This window comes from Musca autumnalis, unplaced genomic scaffold (assembly GCF_047663935.1).
Source record: "Musca autumnalis isolate F117 unplaced genomic scaffold, ASM4766393v1 scaffold_2, whole genome shotgun sequence".
In the NCBI taxonomy this organism is placed as follows: Eukaryota; Metazoa; Arthropoda; class Insecta; order Diptera; family Muscidae; genus Musca; species Musca autumnalis.
This window is the reverse complement of record NW_027411755.1, coordinates 115,361,157-115,387,392: the sequence shown is the minus strand read 5'-3', so window position 1 is coordinate 115,387,392 and position 26,236 is coordinate 115,361,157. Positions and strand designations below refer to the sequence as shown.

Sequence of the window (26,236 nt, the reverse complement as noted above, 5' to 3'; positions counted from 1 at the left end):
AAAGAAATAAGCGTACCATATCAATGCGGTTTTAGACCTGGCAAATCCCCTTTGATGATATATTAACCTTGCGGCAAGTGCTATAGAAGGTTTGCCATATTTTTGTCGATCATAAAACAGCCGTCGGCAGCACTACACATTCAAATGTATTCCAAGCCATGTTTTAATTTGGTATTCCAGCATAAATTATTTGGCTTTGTAAGTGACATTAACTTAAAATTTGTTAAAAATTCACCGTAAAACTATAGTAAATTAAGGAACACGATGAACCTGGGGTTGAGTATTTAACAAGTGTCCTCAATCTATCGTTAGCCATCCATATTGTACCAGAAGACTCCAGTTTTTACAGGGTGGTCCCGCTACTGAAGCCAGGCAAGGATGCCAGCAGAGCTGAATCGAACTCCCTCATGTCGCCAGTAGCAAAGATTCTAGAGGCACTACTCCTCCTCATGCTGAGAAGGAGTTTTTCCAGTTTCCCAACATCAGCATGGATTGAGGATTGTGCACAGCTCCACAACATCATTACATGCCATATCCACATATATATATCAGTCGAGGACTGAACCAGAGCAGGCCGTCAGGAAAGATATCCACAATCTGGAGAGAGAGGTCCAAATGTATAAATGAGAACCTCTAGATCAACACGTCTATCAGGCAGGCTTGAATAGCATTCATATTGATGCAGTTGCGGAGGCAATACAAAGGTACAGCCGTACTCGGAGACCATCACCCATCTATCGCAGCAAAAGAACGCCAGCTGCCAAGGTAAACACAGATGGTTTTATTCCAGTTCAGATGCGGACGATACTGCTGCCTCAATTCATATTGGGCCCGAATTGATGCCACGTTACCCAACACATGCCCTGCATGTGGATTGGGACCACACGACTCGCTGCATTTGTTTAGTTGCCCAGTTAACCCCACTCACCTCTCCTCTGATTCTTTATGGAGACAAACAGTCCAGGTTGCAGAGTATTTTTTTTCTCAATTTGGATACAGAGGAACCACAACCAGATAGGTGAATAAATATACGAACGAATATATTTGCGTTGTTACAACAACAACAAAAAGTAAGCAATTTTAAGCACTAATTGACGCAAACCAAAATATGGCTGAATGGTAAAAGAGGTACAAAGAAACCGAAAAACGATCAAGATTGATCTGTTCAAGGCGTTCGATACGTGTATCATTCCATGCTGATTTCTGACATCATGAATTCCACTCTTCCTAATGAAGTCAAACTTTGAATTGTTATCTTCCTAAATGAAAGGCAAGCCTTGTTGAATTCCGAGGCCAAAAATCCTAGTTCTGTCCCCCATTTTTTAACATATATCTATTATGAAAATCTCTCAGCTCCACCAGCGGATATGACTGCGCTATAATTTCATCCGATATCAACATCGAATATCAACTCCTAACTATTTAGACATTATCGCAAATTTCTTCCGGGAGCGCAATCTAAAGTTATCAACCGCAAAGTTACAGTGTTTTTATTAACTTCCAGGACGATAGAAGTCAATACACAGCACGATACTTTGTTCGAGGACAGGCGTCTAAAGATCTTTGGGGTAGTCTTCTACAATATTCTTCACTTCACTTCGCACGCCACCCACGTCAACCAGCAGGTGAAAACCAGGAAGAAAGTCCTAAAAACATTAGCTGACACCTCCAGGGAGATAAGGATACATTGATAACGACATATATGGACATCTCTATCTGTCTGTCTTCAATTATGTCTGGAATTCCTTTCTGAGTGATACGCAATGGAAAATTCTGCAAACGTCAGAAAACAATGCTCTCCGAATTGCTACCGTTGCGTCCAGATGACAAATGTGGATCATCTTCATGAGGTGACCTGCTGACTAGACAGTTTATGCTGGCATGTTATCAGTCGAGTCACCCTTACCATCATGTTGTAAGGGAATATCAAACACCTAAACGCATCCATTAGCATTTCAGGTGCTATTGTGAGGACATCATTTCATCGGACGTAGACCGACTGTCAATAGCGAACTCTGTGAATATCGTGTATCAACAGGCAACAAAGTGCTAAACCAGCATCTTCCAACAATTTCGGATAGTGAGAGGCTTCTTCCAAGGCAAAAACGTTCCATACTGCCACAACTAAGGTTTGGTTACAGTATCATTTTCAACTCCTACAGATAACCCATTGTTTTCGGTACACTATGCCAATGCTCTGTCTGCTATCAAAGCCCTTTCGATCCGATCTGATCGACTCAGCTCGTCGAGACATTCATTTTGGTATATATAAGTATGGGTCTACGACCATTATTTAGATGTGTTACAAACCACATGGAGTCTCTCACGACAACTCGAAGACTTAGACTTTGCGGATGATATATGTCTTCTCTCTCACAAGATATCCAAAATGCAATCAAAGTCAGAAGACCTGGAGAAACTTGCTTGTAATGTTGGACTTGAGATTAACATCAAGAAAACAAAGGTCATGAGAATAAACAACGCCAGTACAGAACACATCATGTTACAAGGCCAAGCAATTGAATATGTCGATATCTTCTGTTATCTAGGAAGCACTGTTACAACGAATGGCGGTGCAGAAACGGACGTAATCAATAGGTTACATAAAGCGAGAGCAGCATTTGGACGTCTGCAGGTTGTTTGGAGAAGCACACATATATCCAGGAAAACCAAGCTTACAATATTCAATGCTTGTATAAAATCGATTCTGCTATACCTGGTGAAACCTGGCTTGTATCTAACACCATCACGCAAAAGCTACAGGTATTCATAATCAAATGCCTCAGGATCATATGTAGAACTATGGAACTTAACAAACCAGGAACCCATACAAAAGCAGATTAGACGTAGGAAATTGAGGTGGATTGGCCACACATTAAGGAAAAATGTTCATAGCAGTATGGCGCTTGAATGGAATCCCCAAGGATCACGAAATCGAGGTAGTCCAAGAAACACCTGGCGACGAACAATAACCCTAAGACAAAACAATCTTACATGGGAAGATGCAAAAACAACAGCAAGTAATCGTGTAAGATGGCGATGTTTTGTGGAAGCCCTATGCTCCCAGGAGGAGTAACAGGAAAAAACAAGGGAGCCAAGACTATAGTCGGGTCGGGGCGACTATGTGATACCCTACACCACTACCCCTGTTCATAAGCTTTTGACTAAAAAAATTCAAAATATTAAAATTGGGATATCTTAGCGCCTTTGCTCTGAATGTCTTCTCTGTTGTTTGACCACCTATGACAACCTACTTCACATCGTTGTAAAGGTGATATTTTCTACTTTCCTTGCCAGGTTTTGCTTTCGATATACTTCCTACAGAAGGGAGATATTAACTTTGAATAAAACGTTGGTCTTTTTTCCAAATATTTTTTTCACATTCCGACCATTATCAAAAATCAAAAGGTTTTTTCCTCTGTGGGACCCCCAATAACACCCAAAATTTCGTGATGATCCGATCAAAATTGCCACCTGTAGCGTGATTACAAAAAAATGAAAAAATGGGATGTATTGCCGACTATTGTGATATCTCCGTTATGCGGCCACCTACGCCAACCTACTTTGCATCACTGTAAAGATGGGATTTTCTACTTTCATAGTCAGACTTTGTTTTTGGAAGATCCCCAACCGAAGCTGTGATATTCGTCATTATTACTAAAATCGCAAAAATAAAAAGTTGGGTTCTATTAGCGGCTATTGCGATATATTCGTTGTTTGATCACCTACGAGAACCTACTTTACATCATTAGAAAGGCGATATTTTCTACTTTCATGGCCAGGTTCTGCTTTTGGTATACCCCATATTGAAGCTGAGATATTTGCTTAGGAGAAAAACGTTGTCTTTTTCTCCAAATAAGTTTTTTGACCATTACGACCCCTAAATATTATCCGACCATCACCAAATTCAATAGGCTTCTTCATCTGTGTGACCCCCATTAACCCTCAAAATTTCGTGACGATCCGATCAAAGCGTGATTTCCAAAAAAGTGGAAAAATTGGATGTATTACCGACTATTGCTATATCTCCGTTATTTGGTCACCTACGCCGACCTAGTTTACATCATTGTAAAGATGGGACCTTCTACTTTCATAGCTAGGCTTTACTTTTGGAAAGTCCCCAACCAAAGCTGTGATATTCGTCATTATAATTAAAATCGCAAAAATGAAAATTTGGGTTTTATTTGCGACTATTGTTATATCTTCGTTGTTTCATCACCTACGAGAACATACTTTACATCCTTAGAAAGGTGATATTTTCTACTTTCATTGTCAGGTTTTGCTTTTGGTATACCCCGTATAGAAGCTGAGATATTCGCTTTGGAAATAAACGTTGTCTTTTCATCCACATAAGTTTTTTGCCCATTCCGACCCTTAAATATTATCCGACCATCACCAAAATCAATAGGCTTCTTCCCCTCCGGGACCCCCATCAACATCCAAAATTTCGTGACGATCCGATCAAAATTGCGACCTGTAGCGTGATTACAAGGTTTAGATGGACAGACGGACACACATAGCCAGATAGACTCAGCTCGTCGAGACATTCATTTTGGTATATATAAATATGGGTCTACGACCATTATTTCAATGCGTTACAAACTTTTTGGCCAAAACCAACTTATAATACCCTCCCCACATAGTGGTGTAGGGTATAAAAACAAACCACATAGTGCACGGTGCTCTTGAAACAATTTTAAATGGAAGGTGCTTACACCTTGGAAGTTTTTGCGGATTCTGAATCTACAATGTTCATAGATGAGAAAAATCGAAAAACAAAAAAAAATCGCCGGAGCGCTTTTTAAATAAATCGCGATTTTATAAGGGGGCGATACAGAATTGAATTGAATTTGAATTGTCCCAATTTGAACTTCTATATCTCAAAAACGGTAAAACCGGCGAGAATACCATAGAGGTCAATCTTGTAGAGAATTTTCATAGCTACAATATTTTCTTAAGTCCCATTTTGGTAGGACTTGCGGTTTCTATGCAAAATCTTGAAAACCTAAACAACCCCTAAAAATGTCAACTTAAATCGCGATTTATTTAATAAGCGCTCCGGCGATTTTTTTTTTGTTTTTCGATTTTTCTCATCTATAAACATTGTAGTTTCAGAATCCGCAAAAACTTCCGAGGTGTAAGCACCTTCCATTTAAAATTGTTTCAAGAGCACCGTGAGTGTTGTAGGGTATAACAAACACCTCATTTTGAAAATGTGTGCGATTTCACTGAGAAACCCCATATATTCTGGATCAGGATAAAATTCAGAGCCGATCTATGTTTGTTCGTCCGTATGTTTTAATCACTCTAGCATTCACAAAAATTGAGATAGGTTGTTGCAATTTTCAAAAAATGCATCTTTTGTTTGCTGTCAGGTCAAGTTCGAAGATAGGCTATATCGGTCCACGCTTTGGTGTAGCCCCCATATAACGGTACCTCTCGATTTTTAGAATTTTGAACATTATACCTACATTATTGTGGCTGAGTTATTTGTAATTTGGCATTTGGAGTTCGTAGTGTTCAAAAAACTTCACCAAAAATTGCGGACTCCTGTAAAAAATATTCGTCCCAGCCGAACTTGAACATTTTGATATGTGTACGATAATGTTGTTTTAAAGATCAGGAACTGTTATCAGAGCGTTGCTCTATTGCTCCGAGTTCAAAACCCCAATAAAAAAAACAATGCAAATGTATCAAATGACAACTTATTACGTATCTACAAACAATGATTTTTTTGTGAAGTGCAGCCACCAAAAATCTACGAGTAATTTCCCATTTTCATTTGCAAAAAATTGGGGTCCCAAAATTACTGCGGGCTTTAAAAATCACCAAATCGTAACTTTTTTCTTTTATGAATTTACAAAATAACTTAATGATTTTAATACCTTAAAATGTGTATATCCTACGCAGTATTCATTACACACTATTGCTCTTTAAAAATATTAATATTCTAAACACACAATACATTAAACACCCGACTATTAATGAAGCAAAAATTAACGTATTTTTAATGATCCATTTTACACTTCATTCACAATCGAAACACGCTGCAACCAAACAAACCTTAACTTTACTGCTTGGCAGTAAACTGGAATGCATCGTATCTAATGTTGACATTTAATTACGACCCCAACAATGTTGGTGGGTTGGTTTGTTGCATCAAAAAGAATGTTGCATTTTAAACACTTACACTGAATGCATCCAAATCGGCATCACGCCGCTCCGATATTTGCTTCAAAACGCCCACATTGATTAAATTGTTGCAATACTGCAGTGTCAGTGTGTTGATGTCCTGTTCGCTGAGATGGCCATTACCATTGTTCTGTAACGAGGATACGAACCATTTCATGAGCATTTGACCTGGAAATGAAAGAAAAAGTAGAACATTGGCAAATCATTAGTCAAAATCCGAGCTGTATTTGGCGAATGTAAAGATGTACGAATGAATGAATGATTAACATTGTCGAAGTCGGGTGATGGCCTTACTTAACTTGAAAGGTTCACAGAATAAAAACAAAACGTCCATCATTGTTGCTGGGATTGAAGATGCAAACAAACAAAACAAAAAAGACTGTGAAATGATGAAATCAATGAATGGAGTGTGCTTGAGAGACTAACTGAGAACTGACAATGAAGTGAAACGAATGTGGCCTTTTTTGTGTTTGGCGTCCGTCGATGTTCTTCTTTTTCTTCTGCTTGTCCGTGGAGTGGAGTGGGAAAAGAGGAAGTATTTTTAGAATACTCATTTTATTTTTGGTGTAAGAAGGGTTGTACGCTACATGTGGCATAAAATTAATGCATTCAACGGAAAGATAAAATATAAGTTTATTTGTTATGTTTCAACTTGGAGTCTGAATGCAGGCGACAATGTGTTACGTGTTGTTTTCCTTTAATCCCAAGTAATTTTTTATACCCTACACCACTATGTGGTAAGGGGTATTATGTGTTAGTGCATTTGTATGTAACATACAAAAGGAAGCGAGATAGACCCATAGTTCCTTCTAGGGATATACATAGAATCACTTTCTGAGTCGATTTATGCATGTCCGTCCGTCCGTCCGTCCGTCCGTCCGTTCGCAACATACAGGTCGCATTTGTTGACCGATTTCGCTGAAAATTGGGGAATACCATTTTTTTAGCCGTCGGAAGATCAAGTTCGAAGATGGGCTATATCGGTCCAAGTTTTGGTATAGCCCCCATATATATTTTCGGCCGATTTCACGTATTTTCTGTACCAAACACGCTATACATGTCCGATTTCGATGAAATTTGGAATGTGTGACTGAATTTGGTATAGAAATAAGTGTGCCAAATTATATAGAAATCGGTTCAGATTTGGATATAGCTCCCATATATATTTTCGGCCGATTTCACGTATTTTCTGTACCAAACACGCTATATATTTCCGATTTCGATGAAATTTGGAATGTGTGACTGAATTCAGTCTAGAAATAAATGTGCCAAATTATATCGAAATCGGTTCAGATTTGGATATAGCTCCCATATATATGTTCGCCCGATTTCACGTATGCGATGTACCAATCACGCTATATACGTCCGATTTTAATGAAATTTGGAATGTTTGACTGAATTTGGTATAGAAATAAGTGTGCCAAATTATATAGAAATCGGTTCAGATTTGGATATAGCTCCCATATATATTTTCGGCCGATTTCACGTATTTTCTGTACCAAACACGCTATATATTTCCGATTTCGATGAAATTTGGAATGTGTGACTGAATTCAGTCTAGAAATAAATGTGCCAAATTATATCGAAATCGGTTCAGATTTGGATATAGCACCCATATATATTTTCGGCCGATTTCGCGTATTTGCTGCTCCAAACACGCTATATAAGTCGGATTTCAATGATATTTGGAATGTGTGACTGAATTCGGTCTGGAAATAAATGTGCGAAATTATATCAAAATCGGTTTAGATCTGGATATAGCACCGATTTATATTTTACATATTCACAGTGGTGTAGGGTATCATATAGTCGGCCCCGCCCGACTTTGATCCTTTCCTTACTGGTTTTTCTTATAGGGCACATGAGGAAGTCGTACACCTTTAATGTGTATAGTTCCGATTAGTTTTTATGTCGATGCGTTTCTTCGAATGACAGCAAATAAATTTAAATTAAATTTTGTCGTGTGCATTATAGCTGATAAGTGGGGCGAATATTTATCGGCCATGCGACAACTTAGAAACATCGATATCAGTGATGGAAGAATTTAGTACCATCTAATACATAAAAATCCCGATGTGTCCGTGGACTATTTAGATTTAAATTGGTGTACACTGCATTCAAATAGGGATTTATTTTTATTTTCCAACTATTTATTACAATTAAAAATTGCTATAAAAATTATATAAAAAAGTACTAGCAACTAGGGCTATCGGATTTATTTAGAACTAAATTACGAGAAAGCTAAAGATTTATTTTTAGTTACTCTTATCCAATGAAATAAATTCTTTCATATTAATATTCTGAAAAAAGTGGAAAATGTTTACTTCGTATGCACCGCTATTTGTGGTGTATAAATATAATTAATATTCCTGAAATCTGGATGGTTGGCGTTTTTTATTTGGGATGATGACTTCTATTTTGCTTTTCAAAATAGTCAGGCTTAATCCCATAGCCGTTGTTTTAATATTTTATTAAAACAACTTTACTTTATTAGTGGGGAAAATTGGCGATGTTTACTAAGGGGTAAGATAGGGAAGACTATAGTTTCAGATCTTGCCACAGATCTTTATCAGTTCCCTTGTTTCTTGTTTTTCAACCAGAAAGTTTTTATGCCCAAGTGTCAATTGCTCGCTCAAATAGATACGTATCCATAGAAACACTCTGATCGAGAATTTATTTGGCACGACTTAACTCGAACAACTGCACTTGCAAAAAAACCAAAGTCTTTAAACTGTGTTAATCAGTTAAGATCTTTTTATAAAGCGGTACAAGCGTTCAGTATCCACAGTGAAACATCTGGCAATGGAATGAGACTGATAGACTTCACAGCGATATCCATAAAGGCACCGGTTATCTCCAGAGCAATTAACAAGAAATCAAATTGATCACGTTATGATAGATGGAAAATATTCTTCGAGTGCATTGTGTGTACAATCGCTTCGAGGTGCAAACATAGACTCGGGCCACCGCTTTGTTGCAGCAACGGTACGTACCCAATTAAACGTAGCAAATAAATAGACAGCGGGATTTTATGCAACCCCTATTTTTGTTCGATTAATGCCAAATTTTGGGGCTGCGCATACATTTGGCTTCTGATTAAATTACAATCGAAACATATCACATATGCATAAATATGCGAAATGCATAAATTTTCGTATGGAACAAATATTTCAATAATATTTTCAAATTTACACTTAAATTTTTTCTGTTTAAAATTCTCTTCAGACAATTCAATAAAATAGGGAAATGTATAACCACATCCACGACCTTCAAAATACCAAAAATCGGATTTCAAGTGGAACGTTATATGCCCCCAACGAAGACAAAATACCAAATTTCAGTCATTTCGGTGGGATAATGAGGCCGCAACCATCAAAATAGAGAAAACCGAGAGGTACCGTTCTATGGGGGCTATATGAAGACGTGGACCTATACCGACAAATTTCCGGGGGAAGAAGACATAATAAAAAATTTCAGTCATTTCAGTGGTATCATTTTATGCAAATATGTCAAAATTTGTCAAAATATGCAAGATATGCAAAATATGGGTCTAATTCCTTTCATTTTGTGATAAAACGAGTTTTTGTCTAATCAGATTTTCTCTACGACTAGAGATGGTATTTACCGGGTATTTATTTGGGTATTTACTATATTGTATGGGAAATACAACATTTTACACCCTATTCCTGGGTTTAGGTTGTAAATTCGTTTCAAAATGGATAGTTTTACAATACTTTAAACTAGTGGGTAAATACTCGGGTATTTACCCAAGTGTTGGGTAAAAACTCAATAACTGCCGAACCACTTGACGTAGGCTGACAAAATTTGGCTTACATCTTTCTTATGTCAACAGAACTTCTGGTACTGAACATGGGGTCTCTGAGTCCATGTTTTGATATAGCCCCCATATAACCGTACCTCCCGATTTAAGGTATTTTTTGTCTATTAGCCACATTTTACAATAATATTGGCTGTAATTTGGCACAGTGAGTCCTCAAGGAGTATAATATATCCTAGCACATATTTGTCAACGTAGGTCCACGTTTTCCTTTAGCCCCCATATAAGGGTACCCCGATTTCGAGTATTTACCCAAATATTGGGTAAAAACTCCTTATCTGCCGAACCACTTGACGTTGGCTGACAAAATTTGGCTCAAAACTTTCTTATACCAATAGTATTAAACGTATTGAAAATGGAGTCCCTGGGTCCATGTTTTGGTATAGCCCCCATATAGCCGTACCTCCCGATTTAAGGTATTTTTCATCTATTAGCCACATTTTACAACCAAATTGGCTGTGATTTGGCACAGTGAGTCCTCAAGGAGTATAACCCCCATATAACCGTACCTCCCGATTTAAGGTATTTTTTGTCTATTAGCCACATTTTACAATAATATTGGCTGTAATTTGGCACAGTGAGTCCTCAAGGAGTATAATATATCCTAGCACATATTTGTCAACGTAGGTCCACGTTTTCCTTTAGCCCCCATATAAGGGTACCCCGATTTCGAGTATTTACCCAAATATTGGGTAAAAACTCCTTATCTGCCGAACCACTTGACGTTGGCTGACAAAATTTGGCTCAAAACTTTCTTATACCAATAGTATTAAACGTATTGAAAATGGAGTCCCTGGGTCCATGTTTTGGTATAGCCCCCATATAGCCGTACCTCCCGATTTAAGGTATTTTTCATCTATTAGCCACATTTTACAACCAAATTGGCTGTAATTTGGCACAGTGAGTCCTCAAGGAGTATAATATATCCTTGCACATATTTGTCAACGTAGGTCCACGTTTTCCTGTAGCCTCCATATAAGGGTACCCCGATTTCGAGTATTTACCCAAATATTGGGTAAAAACTCCTTATCTGCCGAACCACTTGACGTTGGCTGACAAAATTTGGCTCAAACTTTCGTATACCAATAGTATTAAACGTATTGAAAATGGAGTTCCTGGGTCATTGTTTTGGTATAGCCCCCATATAGCCGTACCTCCCGATTTAAGGTATTTTTACCTATTACCCACATTTTACAATCATACTGACTGTAATTTTGTACAGTGAGTTCCCAATATGTATAAAATATCCTTGCAAAAAAATTGTCGACGTAGGTCCACGTTTTCTTGTAGGGGTTTCTGAAATCGGGAGGAACGGCTTTATCAAAAAGTGGACCCAGGGACTCCATTTTCAATACCTTTAATACTATTAATATAAGAAAGTTTTGAGCCAAATTTTGTCAGCCAACGTCAAGTGGTTCGACAGTTAAAGAGTTTTTACCCACTTTTGGGTAAATACTCGAAATCGGGGTACCCATATATGTTGTACCTACGTTGACAAATGTTTGCAAGGATATTTTATACTCATTGAGGACTCACTGTGCCAAATGTCAGCCAATATGATTGTACAATGAAGCTAATAGGTAAAATATACTTTAAATCGGGAGGTACGGATATATGGGGGCTATATCAAAACATGGACCCAGAGACCCCATGTTCAGTACCAAAAGTTCTTTTGACATAAGTAAGATTTATGCCAAGTTTTGTACGTCAAGTGGTTCGGCAGTTAAAGAGTTTTTACCCAACATTTGGGTAAATACTCAAAATCGGGGTACCCTTATGTGGGGGCTATTAGAAAACATGGACCTATGTTGACAAATGTTTGCAAGGATATTTTCTCTATATATTTAGAACTCACTGTGCCAAATTTCAGCCAATATGATTGTACAATGAGGCAAATAGACAAAAAAATACCTTAAATCGGGAGGTACGGTTATATGGGGGCTATATCAAAACATGGACCCAGAGACCCCATTTTCAATGCTAGATATTCCCTTGACATAAGTAAGATTTGAGCCAAATTTTGTTAGCCTACGCCAAGTGGTGCGGCAGTTAATGAGTTTTTACCCAACACTTGGGTAAATACTCGGGTATTTACCCATGGGGTATTTACACACTGTCCATCTCTATCTACGACCATCCTAACCATATATGCATTTGCATAGGATTCCGCTGTCTACGAATAAAGTACGAACAGACACATCACGGACGTTGGACATCGGTAAGTTGCAATCAAAAGAGATAGCCACAGCATAATCCACTCAACTGACCCAATTGCTTAATCAAAGCACTCCTCGGTCCGATAACATGTGGCTAAGTATTGCCCACTCCATCCAAACAGAAGCAAGGAACCCATGGTGTGACCAGGAGTGTCGTGCTGCTATCGAAGAGAAGAATGCGGCATATAGAGATACTCTATGATAAGTAGGAAGGCGTAGCGTACTAGGGAGGTATCGGAAGAAAAGGAGAGAGGAAACATTTCTTTTCTGCAGGAAAAAAACTGAAAAGGCGGGAGTGAGAAAATATCCAGATGTGCAGGTGCCAGAATAAAATTAAAAAAAAATCAAGCCATCAAACTGATGGCTTTGGTTCTGTAGAAATCAACAAGGTTATTTGGTAACTGATACTGATAGTGTGCCCAAGATATGGAAAGAGCATTTTTCCACACTGTTGGTATCCAATACTAGAGAAGAAGGCGAAGATACCACAGATCCAATCCCAGGAGGTAGTATTGAATACGGTATACATTCAAGACGAGGTAGGGACAGCAATAAACAGTATGAAGAATAATAATAAGGCAGCAGGGGCCGATGGCTTATAAGCCGAGCAGTTCAAAACCGGAGGTGACACGCTAATAAGATGTATGCATCAGCTAGATAGTACCATCCAGAGAACTGCGTAAGTAGCTGATTTTGACACTCATAAGCCACATGCAAAAAAACAAGCGTATGTGCGGCTTGCTACTCTAAAAAATAAATGCAAGTGTTGCTTGCCATTCTCAAAATATGTACGAGTGTGGCTAGCCACTCAAAAAATAAGTTATTTAAAAATGGATATTTTTTGACACTTGCGTATGCTTTGCCAAGTAGTTTTAAATACGCAATTACATTTTCTGTTTTACTTTCTTGCTCATCGCACATCAAGTGTTGTTTTCAATCCTTGTAATTCAACCGTTTGTCTTATGTTCTCCGAGAGAGTGAGAGCAAAAATAATTTTCCAACACTGATTTTCAAAGGTTAGAAGAGCATTCAAAAGCACGCATAACAATCCAAGCAAATAAAGAAAATCACACACAAACGAAACAACAAAAAATAAAATTAGAAATGTTTATTTTTTGTAATGTTGTGTGTGTGCTTCCACTTGATAAGTCACTTGGCAAACTATCTACGATTGCGAGTTTTGTAACAGTGCAAAATATGATGAATACTTGTTTTACTTATTACGCACAAGCAACGGTCTTGATGCGTCGCAAGTATTTTTGGTGGTGGTGGAAAAAATACAGAGTGCAAGAAAACACACGCATTAAAAAAGCAAAAGGCCCAAAAAACTTGTGCGTGCACAATTGGCTTACGGGGACAAGTAACTCATTGATGATCTCTGGTACCATCTGGCAGGAAGAATGCGTACCCGACAATTGTAAGCTCAGCATCCTGTGTCTCGTCCACAAAAAGGAGATAAGACTGTGCGCTCTAATTATAGGGGCATAAGTCTGCTTCCTACTGCTTATAAGAAAACCCATGGTCAATGAAATAATTTGACCATACCAATGCGGATTTATACCTGGCCATTGACCAGATATTTACCCTGCCACAAAACCTGGAGATTTATAGAGTAGCCTTCGACAGCCCCCAACGTTCAAAGGTATTACAAGCCATGTCTAAATTTGGTATCCCCGCAAAGCCCATTAAAATACCTGTCCGAATAGTTTAGTACCGAAAGAGGTTTCAGACAAGGTCATACGAGATGCAGACGTCAAGAGAAATGAAACAATTTACACAAATAGCCACATGTTACTTGCTTATGCATACGATATTGACATCATGGGTTGATCAGTAAAAGAAGTAACTGATACTTTTAAGAAGGTTGAAGCAGAATCTGCTAAAGTGGGTCTGGCAGTAAACGACGACAAGACCAATTGTATGGACGCGAGATGCGTCCATAGAACTCGGGTCGACTGTGGAAGTTGGTTCATATAATTTTGAGGTAGTTAAAGACTTCGTCTACCTCGACACCGCCATAAACCTAACAAACAACATCAGAAATAAGAAGAAGAATAGTAATGGCTAACAGATGCTACTTTGGGTTGAGTAAGTAGTTTAAAAAAAACCATATCTCTTCAAAAAAAAAAAATAACATTTTACAAAATACTGATACTACCCGTGTTAATATATGGTTCCGAAGTCAGGGTACCTGCGCAAGCAGATAAGGCAGTTCATGGTGTGTTAGAGAGAAAAAATCTTCGAAAGATCTACGGGCCAATATGCGTCGACGGTGAATATCTACGTCGTATGAACTCCGAGCTGTATCTGCTGTACATCGACATCAGTATAGTTAAACGTATCGAGGTGGAGACTTATCCGTAAAAAAATTGCGGCCTGGGCAACACGTACTGTTGCCGGACGCCATTTGACATTTTTTTGGAAGGTTTGACAGTTTTAGCCTAAGTTTGACAGACGGCCATGTGAGACTTGATTGAGACACCTCCAAAACATGGTTTTTGAATGCTTCAACAGGATCTTCTGGCGACAAAAATCGTTGACCACAACTTTTTTCTTGATGTTCGGGAATCCGATGAAGTCATTGGTTGCGAAGGCAGGGCTGTACGACGGATGACCCATCAATTCCACGTTTTGTCCGGTCAAAAAGGCACTGCTTTGAATCAATGTTTGAGGGCTCGCATTGTCAAGGTGCACAATGTTTCGTCTTCTCATATTCGTTTTTCGAATTTTTCCGGAGACTTCAGGCAAACAAATTGTAGTGTACCACTCAGAATTAACCGTTCTACGTTGCTCAAGCCGTTCAGTTTTGCCAAAGAAACAGACGACCATTTGCTTCGAAGTGCTTCTTCCATGACCAATTTTGTATGATTTGGCTCGTCTTCGAAGACCCACACGGTCGATTGCTGTTTTGTTTCGGGCCCATTCGCATAGATCCAAGATTGGTCGTCTGTAACGATGTTATAAACGTCGTTTAAAGCACCGCTGTCATATTTACTCACAATTATTTTGCAACAATGGCCTTTTTGAGCAATTTCAATTGGATCTAACGAGAAAACTCAATTTTTTGCGACCATGTATTCATTCAATATCATATGTTAGTTGGTGGAAGAAATGCACAAGGATGACTCTATTTTACGCTATAAACATGGCGATCATGCATTATCCTCTCACACACAGGTTCATTTTTTCTGACCTCAACGGCCGTTTTTGGACGACCCTCCCGACCTTCGCAATTTGGCGAGTGGCGGCCGCGATTGAATTCATTAAACCAGTTTTTCATAGTACTATAGGATGATCCTTTATCGACGTACAAAGATTTAATTTAGTCGATGCACTCTTGCCGTGATTATCCACGTCGAAAATTGTGAAAAATGATTTGACGATAATGTTCACAGGTAAATTCCACTTTTTCTCAAAGTAATTTTTTCAATTCACTGTAAACAAACTGTCAAACTTTCCAAAAAATGTCAACTGGCGTCTGTCAACACTACCTGCTGCATAGACCGCAAACTTTTCAAGTTCCCCTTGTAGATAATCTCCTCTGTTGTGAATGGTGCTTTTTATACTTTGTCTAGTATGGAATGTCAAAGCTCATAATAAACATTGAAGTCCCCTAGCACCAGACGTTAAATGCCTTTAAACCCATGGCGGAGCCGGTTCTATGCACCGGATTGACTAGGAGAAATCTTCGACCTGCAGCCGTCACCTCGACAATTATGTGTTGGTATTCCTATATGAGAGAAGTCTCCCTAGAAGAGTTGTTTGTGAGTACATACATATACAGATATTGTGATGATGATCTTGAATGAGCATCAATATTTATTAAACTACTAGCAGACACCAATCGGCGTTGCTGGCTTGTCGTAATGAGTTTTAATGACAACTTTTTATGGACTTTATTAAATTAAAATTGAAAATTGAAAAAAATTGGGCGTAAAAGTGGGCGTTCAAATGTTCTTTGCATAAAAACCTAATTTGTGTTATGACGAACATTAAAAAAAAAGAATTATTCAAATCGGTCCAGCCGTTCTCAACTGATGTCATTACCATTGATTTTTATTTATATATGTATCGTATCTGTTGAGACGAAAAGCGTACAGTAACGAAATGTATAACTTCTCGTAGTTGGGGAAGATCAAAATCCAAATGAGAGAAGTTGCACAGAAGGTTGGAAATAACTTTTATGATAGCCTTATATGACAAATGTACAATCAGAAGCCGTCTAAGAAATTGTATGGCACATATATAAATGCATACACATAACATATTCCAATCTATTGCTTATTTCTTATTTACCAGAAAGTAAGTTCAATTTAAAGCAATTGTTAACATGATACAGATTTTTCCACAACTCTTAATAAACTACATGACAAACAAAAATGCACATTTAATAAACCCCCTTAATCTAGAATCGCAAGTCTTTTGGTTAGAAATTTCATAAATTGGTAGTTGCGCCATGAGTCAACACCAAAAACAAAGTTAAATAAAAACGATGACAATGGTCATAATGTCCAACGGCACAACAAAAACAACAAAGGTAAATAAAAAAAAAAAAACAAAACAAATATTTAATTACCGAAGAGGTCTTTCTATTACGTTTGTTTGCCTACTTCATGATTCGAAAATGATCGGTATTGGGCGCCAATGTCTTTCTTTACAATATTTCAGAAATTCAAAAAAAAAAAATAAAAAATAAGAAGCTATTGGGGACTTTATGTAATACGATAGAGATAATTGATATACGTAGTTTTCAAGAAATATATGAGAACTTCTTGAGATTCAACATAAGTACATTAAATTTTTTATTTTCATTTTATCGTTTAGAAGCTTCAAAAGCATTAACATTTCCGAAATGTCTCGTGTAGGGTAATAGATAATTATGTTTACCTAAAGCTTTTTTGTGTGTGAAAGTAACTCATCAAGATAAGGAGGCTTTATCACCTTCTCCCACGGTTACGTATCGTTTACCTGTTATTATTTTTGATTGTGAAAATTAGATCGCAAAATATTATATTATTATGACATACTTTTTCCAGAACCTTACGACAGAAGTTGTTTGATAGATTTTTTAGGGCCAAAGGTGTCATACACTCCACGTCAGTAGAATAGAACACCTACATTTTTGTTAATGTTAGCTTATTTATCCCAAAACTAATGAATCTGCGTTTTCAATCTTGTGGGGATGTAAAGTCGATAATGTTCCATATCAAACACAGAAAAAATTATGTTTCTAGTTCTTCGCGAAATGATTTTCTGATCATTTTTCCGATAGTACTACGAAAAATAGGCATATATATTTTTGGTCATCAGGATAGAACAGTCACTTTATTTTCGCGAATTTTTGAGATATTAACGATAGCGGTTATTTTCATATCAGATTATCTTCCTCTAAATCTGGGGCATATTTCCAGACCATTAAATGGCAGACATGTTCGCGGAAAAACCATTTTATTGGACAAATCATCATGGTTTTTTATGAAATTTTGACCTTTTTTATAAATATTTTGAAAATATTCCATCTTATCAGCATCCGATGCACTCGATTGTATCCGTCGAGGTTGTCTGTATCATATTCTATCTTATTGTGAAGAAATATGACATAATTGCGCGACTCCCATTGATATTCCCAGATGTTTCCAATATGTGTCAATTTAAACCCTTTAACGCTATTATTTCGGTGTCCGCGGAATAATTTATAGGTTTTCTTTGGTGAAAATGATTAGAAAGCCTTGCTTCATCGACTGAAAGAAAATTCGGCGTTTATATCTCAAAAATTCGTGAAAATAAAGTGACTGTTCTATCCTGATGACCAAAAATAAATGCCTATTTTTCGTAGTACTATCGGAAAAATGATCAGAAAATCATTTCGCGAAGAACTAGAAACATAATTTTTTCTGTGTTTGATATGGAACATTATCGACTTTACATCCCCACAAGATTGAAAACGCAGATTCATTAGTTTTGGGATAAATAAGCTAACATTAACAAAAATGTAGGTGTTCTATTCTACTGACGTGGAGTGTATTAAACACTGACATTACCCGTCCGACAATAATCTTAGAAGCAGAAATATCAAAAATAGGGAGTTACCTTTCTATGGGGGTATATCAAAACGTGGACCTATACTGACAAATTTCTGGAGGAAAGTTTTGTAGCCCCAAGGAAGACCAAGCACCAAATTTCGGCCATTTAGGTAAGACAATGTGACTGAAACCTTCAAAATACCGAATGTAGGGAGGTACCGTTCTATGGGGGCAATATCAAAACCTGGACCTATACTAACAAATTTCTGGGAGGATATTTTGTAGCCCCAAAGAAGACCAGGTACCTAATTTCAGCCATTTCGGTAAGAAAACGTGGCTGATAATCGGGATGTACCGTTCTAATGGGACTATATTAAAACGTGGACATATGCTACTAAATTTTCTGGAGGAAAGTTTTGTAGCCGCAAAAAAGATCAAGTACCAAATTTCAGCCTTTTAGGTAAGATAATTTGACTAAAACCTTCAAAATACCTAAAATCGTCGTCGTTGGAATACATGACACCTTCGCAGTCTCCCCCAACAATAAAGGCAGCATCTAACACCAGATATTAGGTCTGTCTGGTTACCCTAAAATTTGTAACAATTTGTACCAATTGTTGCTGGAAGTCGTCTGTTAACACAAAAAAACCAGCAAAAGAGAGCGATTCGAGAGAGACATTTTGACAGTTCTTTCACTGAGAGTTTGCAAATTCTTGCTGGACAAATTTCTTCTAGCAAACATTTGCAACTCTTCTTCTTCCTGAAAATAATCAATCATCTGTTTTTAATTTTTTGTTGATTTATGTTTGTGAAAATGAAAAACAATTTTATTGTGGAATTAGCAAAGCCTAATTGTATTGTGTTTTAAAGAACTAATTTGCAAGGTGAAAAAATCATTTTTCAGTTCATTTTCTTTTTTATTTTTAATAAAATACAACATGTTTGCTTCCTTTGGTTTCTTTATTGGCGGACAAATTGTTCTGTTTTGGCAAGTCAGCTGATTGCTTGCTGGTTTTTGCTGGGAAGGTGTCTGTTTACTTTTTACAATTCTCTAGCAAAAGAGAATAAAAACCCCTTGCTCTCTGAGAAAGTTCTTGCTGGGAAAGTAACCAGACGGACTTATTCTTGTTCGACAATGTATCAATCCTGCAATTCAATTGAAGCGATCTTCGTAACAAAGTCAGTGAACATCATGGTCGCCGCGGTACAGGAAATAAAGGTCAAAGTTACCTGTAGCTTAGTAGTTTTGTAAAAAGATCGTACACGAAGCAGATAAGTTGCCTTCCTTATACAACAGTCTGTCCGACGTCATCCGAAACACGAAATCATCCAAAGGGGGCAACGCGGAATTTCAAAGGTATTGCTTAAGCAACTGGATGAACCCGGAGTTGAGTATTTAACAATCTATCGTTAGCCACTCATATTATATCAGAAACCAGGAATGAGGCTAATCGTACAGGCCGATCTCCGCCCTGTTGGCCGTAGTGAAGATTGTAGAGGTACTACCCCTTTTCAAGACGAAAAATAGTTTTCCAGGTGTCCAACATCGGCATGGATTCCGGAAAATGCACAGCACCACAATATCATTAAATGTCATATCTACACATATCAGTTGCGGACTGAATCAGAATAGGTCGTGCGACCAAACAGTTATGGTGACTCTTGACCTATCGAGGGCCTTCGATACCGTCAACCATGCCAAGCAGTTTGTAGACATACAGAAGATGTGTTTGAAACGTTGAATAAACAAGTATATTTAAGGCCGCCAGTCAGAAATAAGAGGTCTAAGACCCGTAGAGTGAAGAATTTAGTTCTCCAAAGGGTGGAGAATTGTTTAACGTCTTTAACCTTTCTGAAATTTCACATCCTCCAGACGCCATAAAGATGGTAATGTAATCGGATGATTTACGATCTTGGTGTCGGGTCCTATGGCAAATGTAATAGTTTAAATGTCAACATGGCTGACTTGGAGCTGTTCTTCCATTTGGGGAACATGAAAATATCCACCGCTAAATCTACTGCCACACTGTTCACCACACGGACGCCTGAAATGAGGCTTCCCCTGAAAAATTTGTCCAAATTCCGACGACTAACTACTCTATGATATTTGGTATAGCGTTCAACAGCATGTCGTCCGCGCAAGCCAAAGCTATTTGTGACAAGTTCGGAATTAGGAACTAGAAACAAAGAAACTTTGTTGATCTCTCAATAGACCGGTTTGTGGTATGCTATGCGGCGCCAGTGTTGTATGCACATATTAGTGTTGTGTCGTGGAAGAATATTTAAGCCTGCAAGTATTGCGACCTTGGGTGTTACCGTCGTAAGCATATAGTGGACAGACTTCTCCCACCCAGGCACGTCAAGGAGATCTTCATGATCTGGAGAAATAGGTCCACAGGTACAAACTAGAACCTCTAGCGTATCAGGCAGACTTGAATATCATACACACTAATGCAGCTGCGCAGGCAGTACAAAGGTACAGTGTGAATGCCATATTCGGCATTCGGCCACCTCCTTCTATCGCAGCAGAAAAACGCCAGCTGCAAAGGCAAACACGTGTGGTTTTAGCTCTGTTAGGATACAGACGATCAGCCGCCTCAATTCGCATTGGGTCCGTATTGATGGTATGATACCCAGCACATGACCTGCATGCGGTTTGAGACCGCACTACTCTCGGGATTTGTTTAATCGCCCAGCTTAACTCTGATTCTTTATTGACGCAGTCAGTTCATGTGTAACGTGACAAATGTCACATACATACGACCACACCAACGGTCTTCCCCTACCATCACAGTAGCAGGGAATCAGCATGCACTCAACGGCACCTCCATCCATCCCAGTCATGCATTGATGTTATTCGCTTGCTGTAATTAATGCAGAATTATTCTCATTCACTTGATACGAGCTGAGCCATAAGTATTTCAGTTTTCTTTGTTGAAGTCAGCGTGCTACAACGGGGGGCGGGGTGTTGGTAATTTTTGGAAGGGGCTACCCATTGTGGCTGTCCCATTGCACACAGTGAATTCTTATTAAATGTGCCACACAGAGACTTCGGTTTCCTGTCCAACACAGATACTTCGGTTTTCTGTCCCACACGGAAGCGTCGGCTTTCCGTCCCACACAGAGTCTTCGGCTTTCTGTCCCGCATGGAGCCTTCGGGTTTATCATCAGCCGAGTCAGCGGCCATCGGCGGCCGAGTTTCCGAATTTCATCATATCTTCGTCAACCGAATGATAAGCTATCAACACGTTCCCGATCACAGTTAAATCGTAGAACCCGAATGCCAACCACAGCCACCGCAGAACCCGATTGTCAATCAGGCGTAGTTCCCAATCAGCGTAGACCCCGATCATCAACGCACCATCACTAATACTGAAACATCAACCAACATCATCATTCCCGATCACCCCCATCAGCTAGTCACCCTTATCACCGGCGTTACTAACAAGCATTTTCAAGCCTATCAATATCGCATTTCATTGAATTAGAACATACTAGTATTTAGATCATAAACATCCGATTGAACCCCTAGAAGGGATAAAATTAGTATTTTATTTCTTAAGGTTTAGTGGGTAAAGTTGCGTCGTTCATGAACGAATCGGCTCAAAGGAACGATTCCGTGAAAAGAACGAACGGATCCGTATCCAGCTCATTCTTTTATATCGTTCATTTAGATGCCCGATGGACGAGTCATTGCTGCTTACAAAATTAGCAGCATTGGTTTTGCAGTCAAACTCTAAACAAACGCTGCGCTAGCGCAAGCAGCACAAATTTCCACACAAAACAAACAATGATTCAGAGAGCTACTCTCGCTCAGTAACTCATCTCATTCAGTAGCACATCTCGGTCATATCATTCTTTTGCATCATTCGTTCATCTGGTTCTTTCATATCAAAACCACCACCACTACGTTCAGAAACAAAACCACCCCCATTAGCACACAAACAAGCAAGTAACACAACTGTTGTGTCATTCGAACATTATCAAAAGAACGATTCGGTGAAAAGAACGACGGAGTCATATGCAGCAGAGAACGAACGACTTCAAAAGAAAAAAATACATTCAAATGTATTGTTGAACGAAATAGAGCCAACGAACGAAGTAAACGACCCGGATCTTTTTGGTGAACGGAATGAAAAAGATCGATCCGCTCAATGAACGAGATTGCCCAACACTATTAGTGGGTCCCATCCCAACATTGTGGCTAGGTTTCTTGTAGCTTGTGATTTTCTGCGCATATTACCACTTTCCTGATTTTTTGCTGTGCTAGACAAATTTACTTAAAAATCTGTCAAATGAAGCTTAAAAAATTTAATTTTCAAATAATAACGTTGTTCTATGACACAATCTCATAATCTAACCCCATTCGCCTAGGCCTCGGTCAAAAGCACAAAGAGAGAATGAATGAATTATTTAATTAAACACTAATTAGCAGAATTTTAATTTCAACTTACATTGCTTTGGCTGATAAAGAGACAACATGTCTGGTGGATTCACTTTGGAACTTTTTGTGGCTATTTCAACAGCGACGTCATCATCAACACCAGATGTTGTTCCACATTCAAAGTCTTCAATGGACGACAGAGTGTGACCATTGAGAGTTGTTTGTACGGTTTGTGGTGTTATAAAATTAACGATAAACTTTTCAAGGTCAGTGGAATTTTTGGCAGCAAACTTCAAGATATACGATAGAGATTCATGAGGTATTACGATAAACTTAAAATTAGGCGAAATTCTTATTGATGGCAATGGATTTATGGGGTCAAGACATTGCTCTTTAGAAGTTGGAAACTCCTGCGGGGAATTGTTATTGTTTTCTTCACTTGTTTCACATATTTGTGGCGTCTGGTCAATTGGTCCTTTAATATCTTCACTTAGTTGACCACCGATTTTTGTGAAAAGTGGACACCATGCTACCGATAAATCCGGCGTTTTTATGGTGGGTGAATTTATTGTATTCCGACCCGGTTGCAGGAGTATAGTCTGTATGGTCAATTTAGCTGGCAAGGGTTTTTGTGACATTTGTACTTTCGTTTTGATCTATCCACTTGTTGAACTCAATTATTTTCATTTCACGACATTATAAAAAAACTCGCTTTTGCTAGACACACCGGACACACGACGATGTTACTTTCGCAGTGTCTTTTCGTTTGAAGACGCGAATTTCAACTAAAAAGACTTTAAAAGTTAAAAGTCAACAATTTGTTATGAATTCGGTTTGTTGATTGTGTTTGCAGTCAGTCGTTTTCTTCTAATTACTATTTTTTTGCTTTGCCATTTATTTTCCATGTGCGTCTCTGTCTATTTAGTTTCGGTTCTTAAAGTTGATCGTCATCGACAAGATCACACAGTCGTCATCATTATCAGTGGTATTAGGTTGTCCGTTGATTGATACGTTCAGTTTCTATCGCTCGCTCCCACATTATCTAATTGCTTTAATAGAGTGTTACAACAATTTGGTTTGACAAACTTATACAGGGGGAATTTTTAGTGTGTTATATTTTTCAATTGATGAATTATTAGAGGGTTAATTCTAAAAAAAGATTTTTGAGGTCATACAAAAAAATTTAAAAACTGAAGCCATATAATTGAGCCTAATAGTAATTTTTCCTATGTGAAATTTTGTTGTTAAATAAAAAGGGTTCTATATTCTAAATAAATATACCGTGATCAAATTTAGACCGTTTTCAAAAATCATTATTCTAAATATAATATAGCCACTCTGGAGATTTTAGAAAAATATTGTCGATCAATTTAGATGACGTATGGGAAGAAAGATACCCAGCATTAATATGACAAAGGCCAGGACTCTTCTTGGTCCCTCTTTCATATCAAGTGTACACTAAACTCCCCGTGGTGTCAACAGGGGAGCTGCCTTCAACACCCGTTAAAGGTAGTGAGCTAATATGTACCGAGCTAACATGTGAGCTAACATTTACCTATAAGAACGTTAAAAACTTGGGTTAGGCTAGTAACTCATCCTTCCAAAAAGCAACATCCAATGAAAAAAAAAAACAAAGAAAATGAAAAACAAACCCCTCTAAAGTTGACAACCCCCCATACAGAAAATACGATGGATTGGGAAAGGCGTCATAACATATGAGTTTGGTTGCGGATTTGTAGTTGGTCGGAAGTTAAAACATCTGATCACCAGCTTCAACCCAGTGAATGAAAGACTTGCTACAATACGGATAAAAGCAAAATTCTTCAACTCATCTGTATTTGCGCTCAGGCTCCCACTGAAGACAAGTACGAACAGACCAAAGATATATTTTACGAGCGCTTAAACGAAACATATGAATGTTGTCCTGCACATGACATTAAAATTATTCTTGCCAATTTTATGCCAAAATTGGAAAAGAGAATATCTTTCGATATTCATAAGAGCAACCGGCTGTCTCCAGAACGAAAAACTAGATATTAAATAGATCACGTTATGATAGATGGAAGACATTCATCGTGCGTGTTGGATGTACGATCGTTCCGAGGAGCAAACGAGGACCATCACCTGGTTGCAGTCGCAACACGGAAGTTGGATATCATTAAGCTGCAATCACAACAGATATCCAAATCATATTTCGCTTAACTGGCCCAATTGTTTAATCAAAACACTCCTCGTCCCGATAACATACAATCGCTAACCCCATACTTGGATACCAGAGACCTCCGGTAAAGAACCCATGATAAGACCAGGAGTGCTGCTATCGAAGAGATAGGGCTACTTTACAATCAGTAGCAACGCGGGAGAAAAGGAGTGAAGAGAAATGTCTTTTTTGGTACAGGCAAATCCTCCTGTAGAGACGAGCAAGGTATTTTGGTAACTGATACAGATAGTGTACTCAGGATACGGAAAGAGCATTTTTCCAAACTGTTGGTATCTAATAGTAGCGAAGACAACGAAGATACTACAGACCCAATCCCAGAAGATGGTATTGAATGTATACCGCCAGTCGTTCTGTAAAGGAAGTAACTGATAACTTTAAGAAAGTCCAAGGAGAATCTGCTAAAGTGGGTCTGGCAGTAAACGGCGAAAAGACAAAGTTGATGTTATCCACGCGCAATGCGTCCATAGAACTGGGACCAACTGTGGAAGTTGGCTCCTATTAGTTTGAGGTAGTTAAAGACAACAAACAACATCAGTTGTGAAATAAGAAGAAGAATTGTTCTGGCAAACAGATTCCACTGGGTCTTAAGTAAGCAGTTAGAGAATAAAACCACATCTCGTCGAACAAAAGTAACACTTTACAAATCACTGATACTACCCGGTATGGTTCCGAAGCGTTCGTACTTGGGCAAGCAGATAAGGCAGTGCTTGGTGTGTTTAAGGGAAAATTTCTTAGAAAGATCTACAGATCAATTTGTGTTGACGGTTAATATCGACGTCGTATGAATCACGATCTGTATCAACTATACAACGGCATCAGTATAGCTAAACGTATCGACATACAATGGTTTCGTTGGTTAGGCGATGTCATAAACCCGCTAAAAAGGTATGACGGTACACGCAGAACGGGAAGGATAAGGAGACGAGATCGAAAAGCGCGGTATTACAATTGGAGAATTAAAGCAAGAACTAGAGAGGAATGGAAATATTTTCTTAGTTCGGCTTATGGGACAAATGTTAGAGGGCCAAGTAAGTAAGTAAGTAAGTATCAATTTATGTTTGTTCATAAACACATAGATAATCTACTTACAAATGATATATGGTATTTAGTGTTCGTTGGAGGTACACAAATTTCCACCTGAAATGTGTCGGCATAGGCCCATGGCTTCATATAGCCCCCATTGAACGGTCGCTCCCGAATTTCGTTATTTTTAAGGTTTCAGCGTCATTATTAAACCGAAATGGATTAAATTTGGTATTAAGTCTTCGATGGGAGTATAAAACATTCCTGAATAGAATTTTCCGTATAGGTGTACCTTTTCATATTGCCCCCATAAATAGGTACCTCAATATCCCACCGAAA

General features: G+C 38.3%; 1 protein-coding gene across 16 annotated transcripts in view; it reads right to left on the bottom strand.

Moving 5' to 3' along the window:
- The window catches only part of capu (formin protein cappuccino), a 259,823-nt gene that overhangs the window by 31,982 nt on the left and 201,605 nt on the right, over positions 1–26,236 (bottom strand). For all 16 annotated transcript variants that reach the window (XM_073969023.1, XM_073969026.1, XM_073969010.1 and 13 more), the window contains one exon: positions 6,191–6,360. In XM_073969023.1, coding sequence (XP_073825124.1) covers positions 6,191–6,360 — 170 coding nt within the window. The remainder of the gene's footprint in view (positions 1–6,190; positions 6,361–26,236) is intronic.